A 15,154-nucleotide genomic window follows, 5' to 3' on the forward strand; every position below is an offset into this window, starting at 1 on the left:
ATTTTCACATTTTGTGCTTAACGTTGTTTAAATAGCAAATCCATTTGTGCCTCTTTATGGACTCATGGGTGTTCCAGTCTTTAAAGGAGGTGCATTGTTGGGGCGTTGCTATTTTGAGGAACTGAAATAGACTGCACCACTGACCAACTGAAAGCTCTAAAAAGGTCTAAAGTCCAGCGCGGGGTGCGTTAGTTATGCACCTTTGTGGGTCCAAACGCTTACACATTGCTTAATAGATACAGGATTAACAGCAAAACACAAATATCTTTACAAATGAAAAATAAAGGATTAAAATGTAAAAAATATATCTATCTATCTATCTATATATATATATAGATATATATATATATATATATATATATATATATATATATATATATATATATATATATATATATATATATATATATATATATATATATATATATATATATATATTCTACATAAATATAAAAACCACTGCCTCCATGCCTTTTTCATGTCAGGGGGCTTTTTTAGTTTATTCATGAAAATCTGTATTTGAATAATATTATTATTTTCAGCAGTATTATTTATTATATGCATATTTATATTTGTTTTAATAAAAACAAGTTTAGATTTGTCCTCCTGTCGGGGCTAAGAATAGGACATGTGTTTGGATATAACTCAGTTTTTTGATCACACTTTATTATTATTGTTCATTTATTAGTTTGCTGGAAATTAGAACTGAATTTAAAAATAGTTTTCAAACGAAACTTTGTACTTAACAAATGAAATTAAATATGTAGACCAGGGGTGGGCAAACTCGATCCTGGAGGGCCGGTGTCCCTGCATAGTTTTGCACCAACCCTAATCAAACACACATGCTTGTAGCTTTCTAGTGATCTTGAAGACACTAATTAGGGTGTTCAAGGTGTGTTTGATTAGTGTTGGAGCAAAACTCTGCAGGGACACCGGCCCTCGAGGATCAAGTTTGCCCATGCCTGATGTAGACTAATAGATGTCTTCAGGGGAGTGAGTTTCCTCTGTTTTCTTATCCACAAAAGTAAAGGAGTAAAGTGAGGAGTCAAAGTAAAGAAAAAGAGAAAATAAAGAGGCCGAATGGAGGAGGCTCGTTCTTTAACCTTGTGCTGCAGATGGTCTGTTTAACTGTTTTCTTCATAGTGAAGTGTTCAGTTTATCCACTTACAAAGTCCACTGTGTAAATAGCAAAAACACCATGGGGCGAAGCAACTGACTCTTAAAGGAAATGGGAGATGAGAATCTGATCAGAGAATAAGAATAACAAAAATAAAAATAAAATAACAAAAGTGGATTTGGACACGCCCTTAATGCTGCGTTAACACCAGATGCAGAAGAAGCGTTAAGCGTGAGTGAAGTCAATACAAAAACACGAATAGACATCTTGCGGCGTAATACGCGCAAATGAGGCGGCGCGATTTGCTCCAAATGAAGTTGCGCAAGTTAAACGTTTTGCGCGATTGACCCGCTTGACGTCATTTCGCGCGAATCGCTCAAGCTAGAAAATCTGAACTTCAGGGGACATTTACGCCGCGTTAACCAATCAGGAGCTTTCTCTTGTAGGGGCGTGCTTATAACGTAGCGCCTGTTGTTGGTGTCCCGGGGGAAATCCTCCAGCTGACACCAGACAGCAGTTCGTCAAACTGGGCTCGGCTCAGTCAGAAGCACCGCTAAAGGCTTCCCTCATCCAGGTTAAGTTTCTGGAAGAGTTTATAAACTCTGAGGATCTAATGCACTCAAACACAGCTCAAATGAATTGATGCTGTTTTTCAGCCTTCATAAAGCACATAAACACAGCTATTCTTTCAATAAAATCCATGTTAGCCATTTAACAACGAAGCTACAGTCACTGAGCAAACAGAAGCCCTGCCCATCACGCGAATCCATGTCTGTTGTGAAGTGAAATTGAAACGCAAATGAAGCGAGTAAACTCAAAATGTTCAAGCATCTGCTTACGCGCGAATAGTGCAATTTATTCACGCGCACCGCGTCAGGTGTAAACACACAGCATGATGCTTTTGATCCATGCGCTTTAGACTTTGTGCCTAGATCGTAAAAATAGAGCCCTTTATCTTTCAGTACGCAACCTCATCGTTTCTTGTTTTGTTTAGTTTTCAATTTTGCTTATTTTAATTTTACATGCACCGTCAATATTTTGATTTACGCTTATTATTTTTTGATCCTCGACCATGATACTTTAGACAGAAATTTGATCCCATAACTCTGAGCTACATATACTTGCAGTTTTTGATTTTGAAAATCCACTAGAGGGCGCCGTGTAAATTTTTTACAATCTGAAATATGTTACTGGGGCACGTTGGGAAGTTCTGATGGAATGTAAAAAATAAATAAATAAATAAATAAATAAATAAATAAAATTTTGTTTTAGACACAGTTGTCATAGAATGATAAAAAAATGTAAAGTTATGAGTTATTAACATTGTAAATCAAGAAAAACTTTTTTATAACAAAAATTTTCAGCAAAATTACTTGAGCTCTTAAATCTTGTTTTATTTAACGATTATTAGAATTAACCAAGTTTAGGCCAAATTATAAGTAATGTTTTGCTTAAAAACTGTTAAGGGGGTAAGAAAAGTACATTTTATTTAACAGAAATTGATTCAAGTAAATTCATTATTAGTTTGTCATTTTTCTCTCTTCTGACCTCCATATAGTCGCTCTATTTCCTGGTGATTTAAATTTTTACAAATACTTGTGATTACTAGTTTAACCATAGCATGCAGTTATATAAATTGTGGAAGCTATTGAATGTGGTGTGATCTAAAAATTCTATAATTTTTGTCCCCTTTGTTTTGTCCCACATAATAAGAAAAGCATCAAATGCATAGAAAAAAATTTTCAATTGCAGGAGAAGCCTGAAGAGGGGCTAGAACTTCTACGTTATCTAATTAATTGTAATGGAAGAGCTAATGAGAATGAAATGTTAAATCGGCAACTTCATTTTAATTATCGAATTGACAGGGACGATGTGTTGTCACAGTTAAAATGAAAACTAAATAATTTCATTTTCAATTTTGGCAGATATTTTGCAAACTGTGTTCTTAATTAAATTGTTAATGTGGTTTTCATTTTAATTTCCAATGTTTATTTGATTTATTTAAAATTGGCAGGATTTACCTTCCATAGAAGAGGGGCTAGAACTTCTACGTTATCTAATTGTGTATAAAGGAAGAGCCATGTGGCTATTTGTGACTTAAATTGGCAAGGCTTCATTCACTTTCAGTTATTCTTGCTGAGTGATCATTCAAATGAGTATGCATATAATGTTACTTTAAATGATCATCATATTCAGAACCACACGGATCTCTGCAGCAAATAGTTTTCAGGTTAACTGCATTTCATAATCTTTCCAGCTATTTACCTACAGTGGTATAGATGCCAATAAACCAATAAATCAAAGTCATACACATTCAGAAGAAGATATAAGATGGATATTGATTGCATTTCTGTGGCCAACTATCTCTTTAACATCATGCTTTTTTCAGTGCACAAATCACCGGTGCATCAAGTCAGGATGCTGTTCTGCTCCCAGAGGAGGATTTGGGGCTGCCCATGGAGATGCCTGTGATAGAAGAAAGAGAAAAGACCCCCGTATCCGCGCCTGTGCCCATACCATCACCTCCACCTGAAGAGGAAACAGGGGTTGAACCCAAGAGACAGCAGGCGGTGGGAGAAATAAGTCCTCGTCTAGAGGTGTGTGCCACTGTTAGGCGTCTCTTTATTCTGCAGAAGTGAATTATAGGGTATACACAGGTACACGGTGTATGACAAGTACGCCAAGATCTGCACCACAGTTTTTGACCAACGTGTGTGATCTGTGTTTGTGTCAGGCTGCTGTACTGAGCCCTGAACCAGAGGTGAAGAAGAGGAGGAGGAGGCAGCTGCTCTTCGTGGACGAATATACACAGATTTCACAGGACGAAATGAGGGCCCGCATTAATGATGTGGAGACGATGACCAGGCCTCTGGTCAGTGGAGAACAATATAAACTCACTTCATGTCGGCGGTATTTTGTGTATTGAAATAAAATGTTGTCGTTTGTGACTTCTTCCTCCTAGGATTCCATCATCCAACCGTCCTTCCAGAAGAAGGATGCTAGAGAACTGCTCACAAACCCTTGCATGAGTAAGCCAGTCAATCTTGCAAATAAATGTCTTATTTTACTACAAAATCATAATACATTTATAATTTGCAAAGAGGGCACAAAACATACGCACACACTTGCTTGTTTTTTTTTTCTCCATATTGTCTTTCATTAGATTCGTCACAACAATGGTGCATAACATCAACCAAAAAAAAACTAAGAAATAATAATAATAAAAATAATAAAAAACATTAATTTAGATTTTTAACCATTTCAATTGTGAGGACATTAGCCATGTCCTTATAAACCACCTCAACTTTGTAATACCAATGTCATTAGACAGTATTTCAAAAGAGTAAGTTTGTTTGGTTGTGCAAGGGCGCAATAAACCAACATGGACTCATTCTGAAAACGTAGCCCTATATACATTTCTGGAGATCGCGAGTTATGTAGCCAGAAGTACGCATGGGTGCATTTCGTTTTTTAAAACGAATGCTATGGGGCGGTATGAGGCTGTTGCTTTTCACACTTACCAGCTGACGCTTACCTCTGTGTGGACGGCTTGTCCGCTGTTACCATTTTGTCCAGTGGCTCGCCGCATATGTTGGCGGACTTGTCATGTGGAGCGGAGTTGACCACGACAATGGGAAACGAGTCCGGCAAAGAACGGTTTCAGAAAGCAGGTAAGCCAAAAAATAAAATAAACAAGTAAATAACAGGGTGAGAATGTAGTAAGATCTAAAAACGTGGTAAAAATCAGGCGCCCGCGAAGTCTTTTCTTTTTCTGGATTGCTTTTGAAAACACTGTTGGTTGGGTTTAGGGAAGGAGAGGTGGTGGGTCAGTCGATCGCTCAGTCAGGCAGTTGACAGCGGCCTCTGGTGGATTTACGTGAGAACAGCAGGCGCAAATGGCATTTGCAAGAGATCTCAAAAAGCATCCACAGTGCCTCTGATGGATTAGCGAAAACTGCAAGAAAACGTAGCTGCTGGGATATATTTGGCGTTATCCAGAAATGTATATAGCGGTACGTATTCAGAATGAGCCTGGGTTGCAATAAACCTTTCCACAGTTTCAAAAACTTAATCTTAAAAAATACCAAGGATTCCTCAAAAATATCAGCAAAAGAGACATTTAATAATAACATTTATACTTTCTCAAACATAGACTGCCAGTGGAAGATTAATTGAGTTATTTCAATTATTTTCATGACCGTTAAATCAACAATCCTGTTAAAAACGTGTATTTTCCAATAGTGTGATGTGGTGACCACAAATATGATCATCCTTGTCTTCACCACCATCCGAAAATGCATTTGTATAGTTTCTTGTATAGAGGCCCAATTTCTATGGTGAAAATATTTTTATTATGAACGGTTCTAAAAAAGGGCATCATGGTGGCGCAGTGGGTAGCACAATCACCTCTTACCAGGAAGCTCGCTGGTTCAAGCCCTGGTTGGGGCAGTTGATATTTCTGTGTGGAGTTTGCATGTTCTCCCTGTGTTGGTGTGGGTTTCCTGCGGGTGCTCCGGTTTCCCCCACAGTCAAAAAGGCATGCACTATAGGTGAATTGGGTAAGCTAAATTGGTCGTAGTGTATGTTTGTGAATGGGAGTGTATGGGTGTTTCCCAGTACTGGGTTGTGGCTGGAAGGGCATCCGCTGTGAAAAACATATGCTGGATAAGTTGGCGGTTCATTCCGCTGTGGTGACCCCTGATTAAGCTGAAAAGAAAATGCCCTTCCAGCTGCAACTCATCACTGGGAAACATACACACTCATTCACACTCATACACTACGGACAATTTAGCTTACCCAATTCACCTATAGTGCATGTCTTTGGACTGTGGGGAAACGGAGAACCTGGAGGAAACACGGGGAGAACATGCAAACCACACAGAAATGCCAACTGACCTAGCTGAGGCTCGAACAAGCCACCTTTTTGCTGTGAGGCATGAATGAATGAATGAATTGTCATTAAAAACAAATATTACTATTCATTATGTCACCATAAAATTGTTTTCTATTTTCTAGTCCTTATACAACTTATATTTATTAGCTCTTTATTTAATCAAATTAGCCTTTTGTCTTTGTATTTTTATATATAAAATAATTTAGATTTTTTTGTCATGCATTTATTTGAATTATATTAAATAATTGTTTGTATTAATGTCTAATTATTCTAATAATTTTATTATTTCAATCCAGCTTTATAATTGGTTTGGCTTTTATAGATGTTCAGTCATCTTAATAAAACTTTTATTTCAATGTTTTTATTCATTCATTCATTTTCTTTTCGGCTTAGTTATTATTTTTTATCAATCTGGGGTCGCCACAGCGGAATGAACCGCCAACTTATCCAGCATATGTTTTTACGCAGCGGATGCCCTTCCAGCTGCAACCCATCACTGGGAAACCCATACACACTCACATACGCACTCATACACTACAGTCAGTTTTAACATACCCAATTCACCTGTACTGCATGTCTTTGGACCTGTGCGGGAAACCGGAGCACCCGGAGGAAACCCACGCCAACACGGGGAGAACATGCAAACTCCACACAGAAACACATACTGATCCAGCCGAGGCTCCAACCAGCGACCTTCTTGCTGTGAGGTGAACGTGCTACCCACTGTGCCACCGTGTTGCCCTCAATGTTTTTATCTATCAGATAAATTATTTATTATAGTATATATGTATATTTTTAAATCTCTACCAAAATTTCTCACAAACCATTTCCTGATACCATTTTGCCCTGTCTGGACACAATAATTTGAAATTAATTGCATAAATTAAATCTAATAAAACACATTTTATTATACAGATTATATATAGCCCAGATGTGAACTATTTAAATAATTGTTGCTATTATTCACTGATGCATCATCCTGCACCTTATCTCTTGATGCAGTCCGAAGTTAAATCGAAAGGTCACATTATTGACGGCGTGCGTGTTGTGTTGACGCAGGTCTTCCTCCTGAAATCCTGGCTCTATGGAAACAGGCGGCAGTGGTGAAGCCCATTCCTCCATCCGGGCAGCGCTGGGAGATTCCTGAGGCTGAAGAAACACCAGAGCGAGAGGAGGAGGAACGACCACCACCACCAGAGCCAGAAGTGGACCAAGAGATCAGCTCAACAGAGGTCAGCACACATAACATGCATTATGTGTAAGTGTATGCATTATGTATGCATTACACCACTAAACAGGGGTTTGTTTCCCCCAAAAATTGTAAACCTAAATGTTACTGCACACCGAATCTGAAATTTTAAAAATAAATTCGACCTCACGTTGTGTCAATCACATTGATGCACTGCCTGCAAAACTTTCGTCCATCATAATTAAAATTTGAATCGGGTTCAGTGTTTTGACAATTCAGAGCCACCGTACATTTAACGAGCACAGATCACTTTATGACAAACACAGTGCATAAATTAATATACAGACAGATTGTGATGAACAAAAAAATATGAAATACGAAAAAAAAACACCTTAAAAAAATCGTAAAAATTATTCATTATTATGCAACTCATCTTAAAGATGCCATGCACTGCTTTGATTCAACAAGCTAAATTGTTCTCTGATATCTACATAGTAGGTATGTGGCTTAGGTAAGTTCAAATTTTATAATATAAAATGTAATATTAAAACGATTAGCTCATTTAGTACCCTATAAAATACGCCTAGAATCAGAAGGTGCTTATTGACCTTATTTAGAATGGTCATGAATATTAATTAGCTCTGCTCTGACGCAGTATCTTTCTCTCTCTTAAAGCTGATTTATACTTCTGCGTCGAGTAATCGGCGTGACCCAGGGCCCCTGCCTTGTGCATAGCCATGCATTTATAATTCTGTGTGCTGTTTGTGTCGCTCTGCAATAACACTTCTGAAATGCTAGCTGGCAGTCGGTTTTACGTTCCTCTGTTTCGAGTTTCTTCACAGGTGTTTTGTTTTTTCTGAACACTACCTTAATGTACAAGTAGCTCAAACTTACTCATTCAGAGGCGGGAGCCGGCGGACGTGCAACAACCTTAATCATAAGGTAAACACTGGATAAACATCTGGAGCTCCTTCACAGGACTCGACACTTGTAAACACTCGATCCATCGGGCTCGCGCCTCTCAGCACCGCCCTAGCTTGTCACCAATACCAAGTCGACCAATCACAGAGCTTGCACTACACATCGCAACGTGTTGTTACATTTTTTGAGAGGTGTGTGTCAGCGTCGTTTTCAGCCACAGCGAGGGCTATGCGAACGTGCAAAGGCTGCGCCAGACATTCTCATACGCTTGATGCAGAAGTATAAATCAGCCTTTACACACACACACACACGCACAAAATTCATATACACCAACATGTTTTGGGAACCTGACACCATGCATCTTGCCTATGATTTTTAAATAGGTTAATGTATTGTTGTGTGTTGTTCTTGTACAAGACATAAACTAAACTTAAACTAAACTAAATCTGGAGATTCAACTTCATGAATATCAAAAACATAATTCAACAAATAACACAACTTTTCTTTGTTTGTTGTTGTTGGTAAATTTTAACAACAGGGTATCCGCAGGGTCTTAAAAAATCTTAAAATGTCAAAAGCTTCATTTTAGCCCTTAACTCTACTGAAATATTGTGCTGTAGGTCTTAATTTTTTTAGCAGGTCTTAATATTTCATTGTTCATGTATTGCTATCCAATCTGGCCATTAACACTCATACAATCTCCAACAATCCCAATCTCAATAAAACTCAAAAAAATGTTTTAACTCTATTTACCATAATGCGTACATTACTTTTTTTACAGTAACATTTGTTTAAAAGTTCTCCATTTATTTAGTGCTGCTACATTTTTTATTATTATATTATTATTGTATTATTAAATGGATTTAATTATAATCTAAATCCTTTACCCCTAGCTGCAAAAGTCTAAAATTTCATTCATAATGGTCTTAAAAAGGTCTTAAAAAGTCTTACATTTAACTTGGTGAAACCTGCAGACACCCTGAACAAGTTTTTTAAGGCTCTTTGAGAAATTTGGTGTCACGAAATGCACATTTGGAGAAAAATTATTGATCTGTTGTAACCAAATTAATAAGTAAATATTCTTGACTAAAATGAAGATAACTGGTTCTGTTTTAGTGGCTGATCTTTTGTTCTGCATCCTTCACTACTGTAGATTCCTAGAGAAATGGTGGAGCCTGAACTCTTCCAGCAAGAAACCCCAGGTAAAATCTTCTCTCAAAAAATATACAGCATGTAAAATAATTATGGAGCATGTCACCGTTTTTCTCAGAAAATATAATTCTAAAGGAGCTCTTGACTTAACATTCTCACCAAATGTCGGTAGCAGCTAAAGTAATCCATACATACAAAGAAAACAAAACAAATTTGTTTAGAAATGAAGTTATGTTTAATAAAATGAAATGACACAGGGACAAAGTATCAAACACATGAAGGACGGAAGGGTGTAAAACGACATGGAAAGCCCAGACAGCAGCTGAAATCTCTAGTTTTTCAGCACCCCTGCCCTTCAAAAGTGTAACTGAATATTATCTGCTTCAGTCCAACACCTACATTACCAGATGATGAAGATGAAACCAGGGTGGACATTTCAGCAAGACAATGAGGCCAAATACAGCCAAATGGTTTCAGAAAAGAAAATAAAGCTGCTAGAATGGCCTAACCAATGACCTGAACTGAACCCAATAGAAAATAACAACTAAAGATGAGAGTTTATAGACAAGACAAACAGAAACAGCAAGATTTTTACTCTCTGTTGAACTCTGGGGATAAAAAAAAACACACCTGAGCAATAAATGTAACTCTATTCTCCATACAAGAGGTGTCTTGAAGCTTTTATTACCAAAAACGCCTTTTATAAAAAAATATTAAATACATTTCAGTAGTCCAGTACCTTCTCCTTGTGTCACTCCATAGTTATTACATATACTTTAATTTCTGAAAAAGAAATCTTTGGGTTTATTTGTATGTTTTGATGTATGTTTTGTTTGGGTTTTTACTGAAATCTGGTCCAAAGGGTGTAAAAAGGCATGGAAAGCTCAGACAGCAGCTGAAATCTCTCAGTAGTTATTCAGAACTCCTGCCCTTCATTGGTGTAAATGGATATTATCTGCTTTAGTTCAGCATCTACATTAGCAGAGGAGGAAGATGACATTTCAGCAAGACGATGAGTCCAAACACAGCCAAGGAAACTCTTGATTGGTTTCAGAAAAGAAAATAAAGCTGTTGGAATGGCCTAGCCAATGACCTGACCTGAACCCAACAGAAAATACCAACTAAAGATGAGAGTTTATAGACAAGACAAACAGAAACGGCAAGATTTTTAGACTCTGAACTCTATGGGATAAAAAAACACACCTGAGCAATGAATGCGACTCCATTCTCCGTACAAGAGGCATCTTGAAGCTTTTATTATCAAAAAACGCTATTTATATAAAATATTAAATACATTTCAGTAGTTCAATAACTTCTCCTTGTGTCACTCCATTGCTATTACACATACTTTAATTTCTAAATAATATTTGGGTTTATTTGTATGTTTGGATGTATGTTTTGTTTGGGTTTTTACCGAAATCTGGTCCAATTTCATGTCAACAACTACAGGAAAAATCTTGAAAATTAGAAAAAAATTATTTTACCAACTGCATCTAGACTTTTGTGCTTTGTGATTGTGTTTTGAATGGAACGAAAGAAAATAAGCTTAGCTCCCACATTTGGATACCAATTGTAAGCGGATGTTGCATTGAATTTGCAGCCTCCTTAGTGGAATTGGAGACGACAGACAGGGATGTTTCTCCATCTGTGACGCCTGAAATGAGAAGGTAAGAGGACAGATGGGAAGTTGTTGTTGCTGTCAAAAGCGACTGGTTTGACACGTGCAAGATTCACATTCAGCCGCTGCATAATTAAGTAACTCTGAATAATTATTCCTGCAATATGTCTGCGATTTCACGCCCTTAGATCTCCTGTTCAAGAAATTCAGTTCGGTCTAGAGGATATACCAGAGGAAAGGGTGCCGGAGATGGAAGATATCACAATGGATGTTGAGGAAGAGTTAAGGTACAGTTAAAATGTCACTTCTAATGTCAACGTCAGTGTTCAGAAATGTCAATTCATTATATTTTGTTTTTCTTTTTTTTTGAAGGCCTTCTTTGAGTTTCACCTTCTTTCCATACATTGTCAATTCAGATACTCTGGACAAATCAACTGTATGAAAATGTTGTTTGCTAAATACTTTGTACAGACATTTTATAGCAGGTATTTTGGACATTAGGGTGTATTTTATGCCAGGCAAAACACAGTAACTGTCATACATTTTTACCACATTGCCATTCAGCATAAAAGTATACTGTCATCATTTATTCATCCGTCACTTGTTCAAAACCTTTTGGAGTTTCTTTCTTCTGTTGAACACAAAAGAAGATATTTTGAAGGGACCCATCTACTTCCACAGTAGAAAAAAATACTATTGGGTGCCAGAAACCAGCATTTGTAAAAATATCTTCTAATGTGTTCAAGAGAAGAAAGAAACTCAAATAGGACAAGTGAAGGCTGAGTAAAGGATGACAGAATTTACATTTTGTTTGGTGTAAACTATCCATTTAATATCCCGGAGAATCTGTTACTTTGCAATTCTGGAGACTGAAAGTAGGCTTCAGTTCTGAATAAACCATGGCCATTTCTTTAGTATTGTTCCACCCTTTTAATGATAGTTAATGAAATATGCTAATGGAAAAACTACACTACGCTACACAGACATGTTTTTAATGTATTCCCTTGCTCTGTTGAAGGCCAGAGGATATACAAGAACATTTGGCGACTTTTGACTCTCTGCTGCCCCCTCAGGCCAGCCGAAGAATTGTGGCCCAAATGTTTTGGAGGTTGCTTGGTAAGATTTTGGAGATTTTTATAACACAGTTCAGTGCTGAGAAAAGCAGATGACGAACAACAAACAAATAAACATACGTTTAATCGTGAAATAAACAACAAAATAAAAGTAACACAATAGCTGCCGAGTGGAGGATCTATGATGTCACTTTTGTTGGCCAATACAAACTATTTAGTATTACACTGGTTCCTTTGATGAAATCCTATAGGATTTTTGATTATTGCAAATAATAAGCTCTGTGTTGAAACATAGTTCATTTACGTACACGTTTTTCATCAAAATAATCTTTACAAATTAACTTTCATGACTTTTTAATTTTAAATATTCGCTCAAGCGATAAATAGCCAACCTTAGGCTACAAACGAACTATATCACCATGTCACCACCACTATCCCGGTAACTTTGCATGTACATTTTTGGAAACATGGTCTATGGTAAGAATTAATCCAGTAGATGAATTTCAATGCACATTATGTTATGTATACATACACTTACCTGCCACTTTATTAGGTACACCTGTGTAACTGTTTGTTAATACAAACTTCTAATCAGCCAATCACATGGCAGCAACTCAATGCATTTAGGCATGTGGACATGGTCAAGACGATCATCATGGTTCATCATGGTTCAAACCGAGCATCAGAATGGAGAAGAAAGGAGATTTAAGTGACTCTGAATATGGCATGGTTGTTGGTGCCAGACGGGCTGATCTGAGTATTTCAGAAACTGCTGAGCGGCAGTTCTGTGGATGCAAATGCCTTGTTGATGACAGAGGTCAGAGGAGAATGGCCAGACTGGTTCGAGCTGATAGAAAGGAAACAGTAACTCAAATAACTCAAAAAAAAACACCGCGGGGTCCACTCCTGTCAGCTAAGAACAGGAAACTGAGGCTACAATTTACACAGACTGGCCAAAACTGGACAATAGAGATTGGAGAAATGTTGCCTGGTCTGATGAGTCTTGATTTCTGCAGCACCATTTGGTAGGGTCAGAATTTGGCTTCAACAACATAAAAGCATGGATCCATCCTGCCTTGTATCAACGGTTCAGGCTGGTGGTGGTGGTGGTGGTGGTGTAATGGTGTGAGGGAAATTTTCTTGGCACACTTTGGGCCTATTAGTACCAATTGAGGATCATTTCAAAGCCACAGCCTACCTGAGTATTGTTGCTGGCCACGTCCATCCCTTTATAACAACAGTGTACCCATCTTCTGATGGCTACTTCCAGCAGGATAACCCGCCATGTCATAAAGCGTGAATCATCTCAGATTGCTTTCTTGAACATGACATTGAGTTCACTGTACTCAAATGGCCTCCACAGTCACTAGATCTCAATCCAATAGAGCACATTTGTGATATTGTGGAACGGGTAGAATGAAACGTAAAAGTATCGTAAAAACGTAAATGAAACTGAGTTTACTACATACCTTATTAGCGAGCTTTAGCCAAACTCCCATTCAAAAACCCACCAACTCTGAGAGGATGGAATAGTAAGTGTGTTACAAAATTCCTGGTTTCTGCACACAAATTGACATCATGGTTCTCAACTCTAACACTTGTACTGACTATTTCTTAAAGTAATTTTAAAGTGATTTTGCCTTTTGAAGGCAAGTCAAGGTTCCCAAACTGGCATCTTAAGGATTTAAGAAGCTGATGACCATTAAATACATTATCACCGTCTTGTGGAAATGATCCATGGAGAACTTTTATCAGTGGCAAGTTTAGCCAGCTGATGACATTTTAAGCGAGAAAACAGTGATATTTGACAGGTAGAGTTGATAGAATCCCATTTTATCCACTGTCTCTGTTTCTTCACATCACACCTCACCTGCTGGATGACAATAGTGGTGTGAGATTCAACACCAGAATTAACAAAATCATTGCAATCGCAGTGCTTAATTTAGATAGAAGTGCCGTCTTCTGGAAAGTGAAGCTGTTTTGTTTTGTGCCTTCAGAGGAAACGGTTGCGGGGCAGGTGACAGTGCGACAGGACGAGCCGTACGGTGACATCATCATTACACAGCTATAGACAGGCTGAAAACGACTCAGACAATTCTCAGACAAACTGGTATGTGGATACAGATTCATGCGTGTTATTATTATCAGTGTTCAGGTTTATGAATTTTTAGGGTTTATGACTTAGTAATGCATCACGTTATTGCTATAAAGGTAATTTCCTGCAGTGTTTTCTATATTGAAGTAATTATAATCTTTTTATTACACCATTCCAGTTTTTATCAGTATAATAAACCTTGTTCAATGCATTATTTTACACAATGTATATGTTTTACATGAAATAATTTCTATTTTTTATGATTTTTATGACTTTTTAGGGTTTATGACTTTAGTAATGCGCCAGGTTATTGATGGTTTAGTAGATTTTGTTATTGCTGACATAATATTGTGATGTTTTATGATCTATGATGAGTTTTGTCTTTTAAAAAAGGGTCATTTCCTGCAATGTTTTCTATATTAGGTAATGATATATTTTATTAAACTATTCCAGTTTTTATCAGCTTAACATTAAATTGTTCAATGCGTTATTTCACACAATGTATATATTTTACATGAATTCTTTTTTTATTGTTACACCCTTCCTTTTTTTAACTCATTCTTTTAACGAGTGCTTAAAATCTGCATAATGTTGCTAGTTTTGATCAATACGTTTGTTTATTTGGTTCTGAATCCTTCTTTAAGTGCTTGTAAGAAATGAATAAAAAACTGTTTCATTTGTCGTTAGTTAAGTACGTTAGTAATGAACAATACTTTTGCATGCATTTCAAAATGTATTCAATCATTTTCCTTCGGTTTAGTCCCTTATTTATTAGGGGTCGCCACAGCGGAATGAACCGCAAACTATAATCATATAATTTATGCAGGGGATGCACGGAAAGCACATTTTCAAAGCAAACTTCAGCATGGTTTTTCAGATAAACAAGAATGTTCATTTAGCATGTTTCTGAAATATCTACAAACATATTATGGAACTTTTATGCTTTAGAAGAGTCAAAAACGTTCAAATATTATATATTCGTAAATTGCTACCAAAACTCAACAAACCCTGTGAAACACCTCCTTTTTTATCATGCTATTGAGCTCATATAAATTCAGCATAATACAAGACTTCACACACACACACACACACACA

At 37.1% G+C, this 15,154-nt stretch overlaps 1 protein-coding gene across 1 annotated transcript in view; it reads left to right on the plus strand.

The window, feature by feature from the left end:
* The window catches only part of LOC130234553 (meiotic recombination protein REC8 homolog), a 30,479-nt gene extending 16,444 nt beyond the window's left edge, over positions 1 to 14,035 (plus strand). The window contains exons 10-18 of the mRNA XM_056464792.1: positions 3,507 to 3,714; positions 3,852 to 3,989; positions 4,080 to 4,146; positions 7,071 to 7,243; positions 9,275 to 9,323; positions 10,874 to 10,940; positions 11,080 to 11,178; positions 11,910 to 12,007; positions 13,962 to 14,035. Coding sequence (XP_056320767.1) covers positions 3,507 to 3,714; positions 3,852 to 3,989; positions 4,080 to 4,146; positions 7,071 to 7,243; positions 9,275 to 9,323; positions 10,874 to 10,940; positions 11,080 to 11,178; positions 11,910 to 12,007; positions 13,962 to 14,035 — 973 coding nt within the window. The remainder of the gene's footprint in view (positions 1 to 3,506; positions 3,715 to 3,851; positions 3,990 to 4,079; positions 4,147 to 7,070; positions 7,244 to 9,274; positions 9,324 to 10,873; positions 10,941 to 11,079; positions 11,179 to 11,909; positions 12,008 to 13,961) is intronic.
* The last annotated feature ends 1,119 nt before the right edge of the window (positions 14,036 to 15,154 follow it).

Source organism: Danio aesculapii, chromosome 2 (genome assembly GCF_903798145.1).
Source record: "Danio aesculapii chromosome 2, fDanAes4.1, whole genome shotgun sequence".
Classification (NCBI taxonomy): domain Eukaryota; kingdom Metazoa; phylum Chordata; class Actinopteri; order Cypriniformes; family Danionidae; genus Danio; species Danio aesculapii.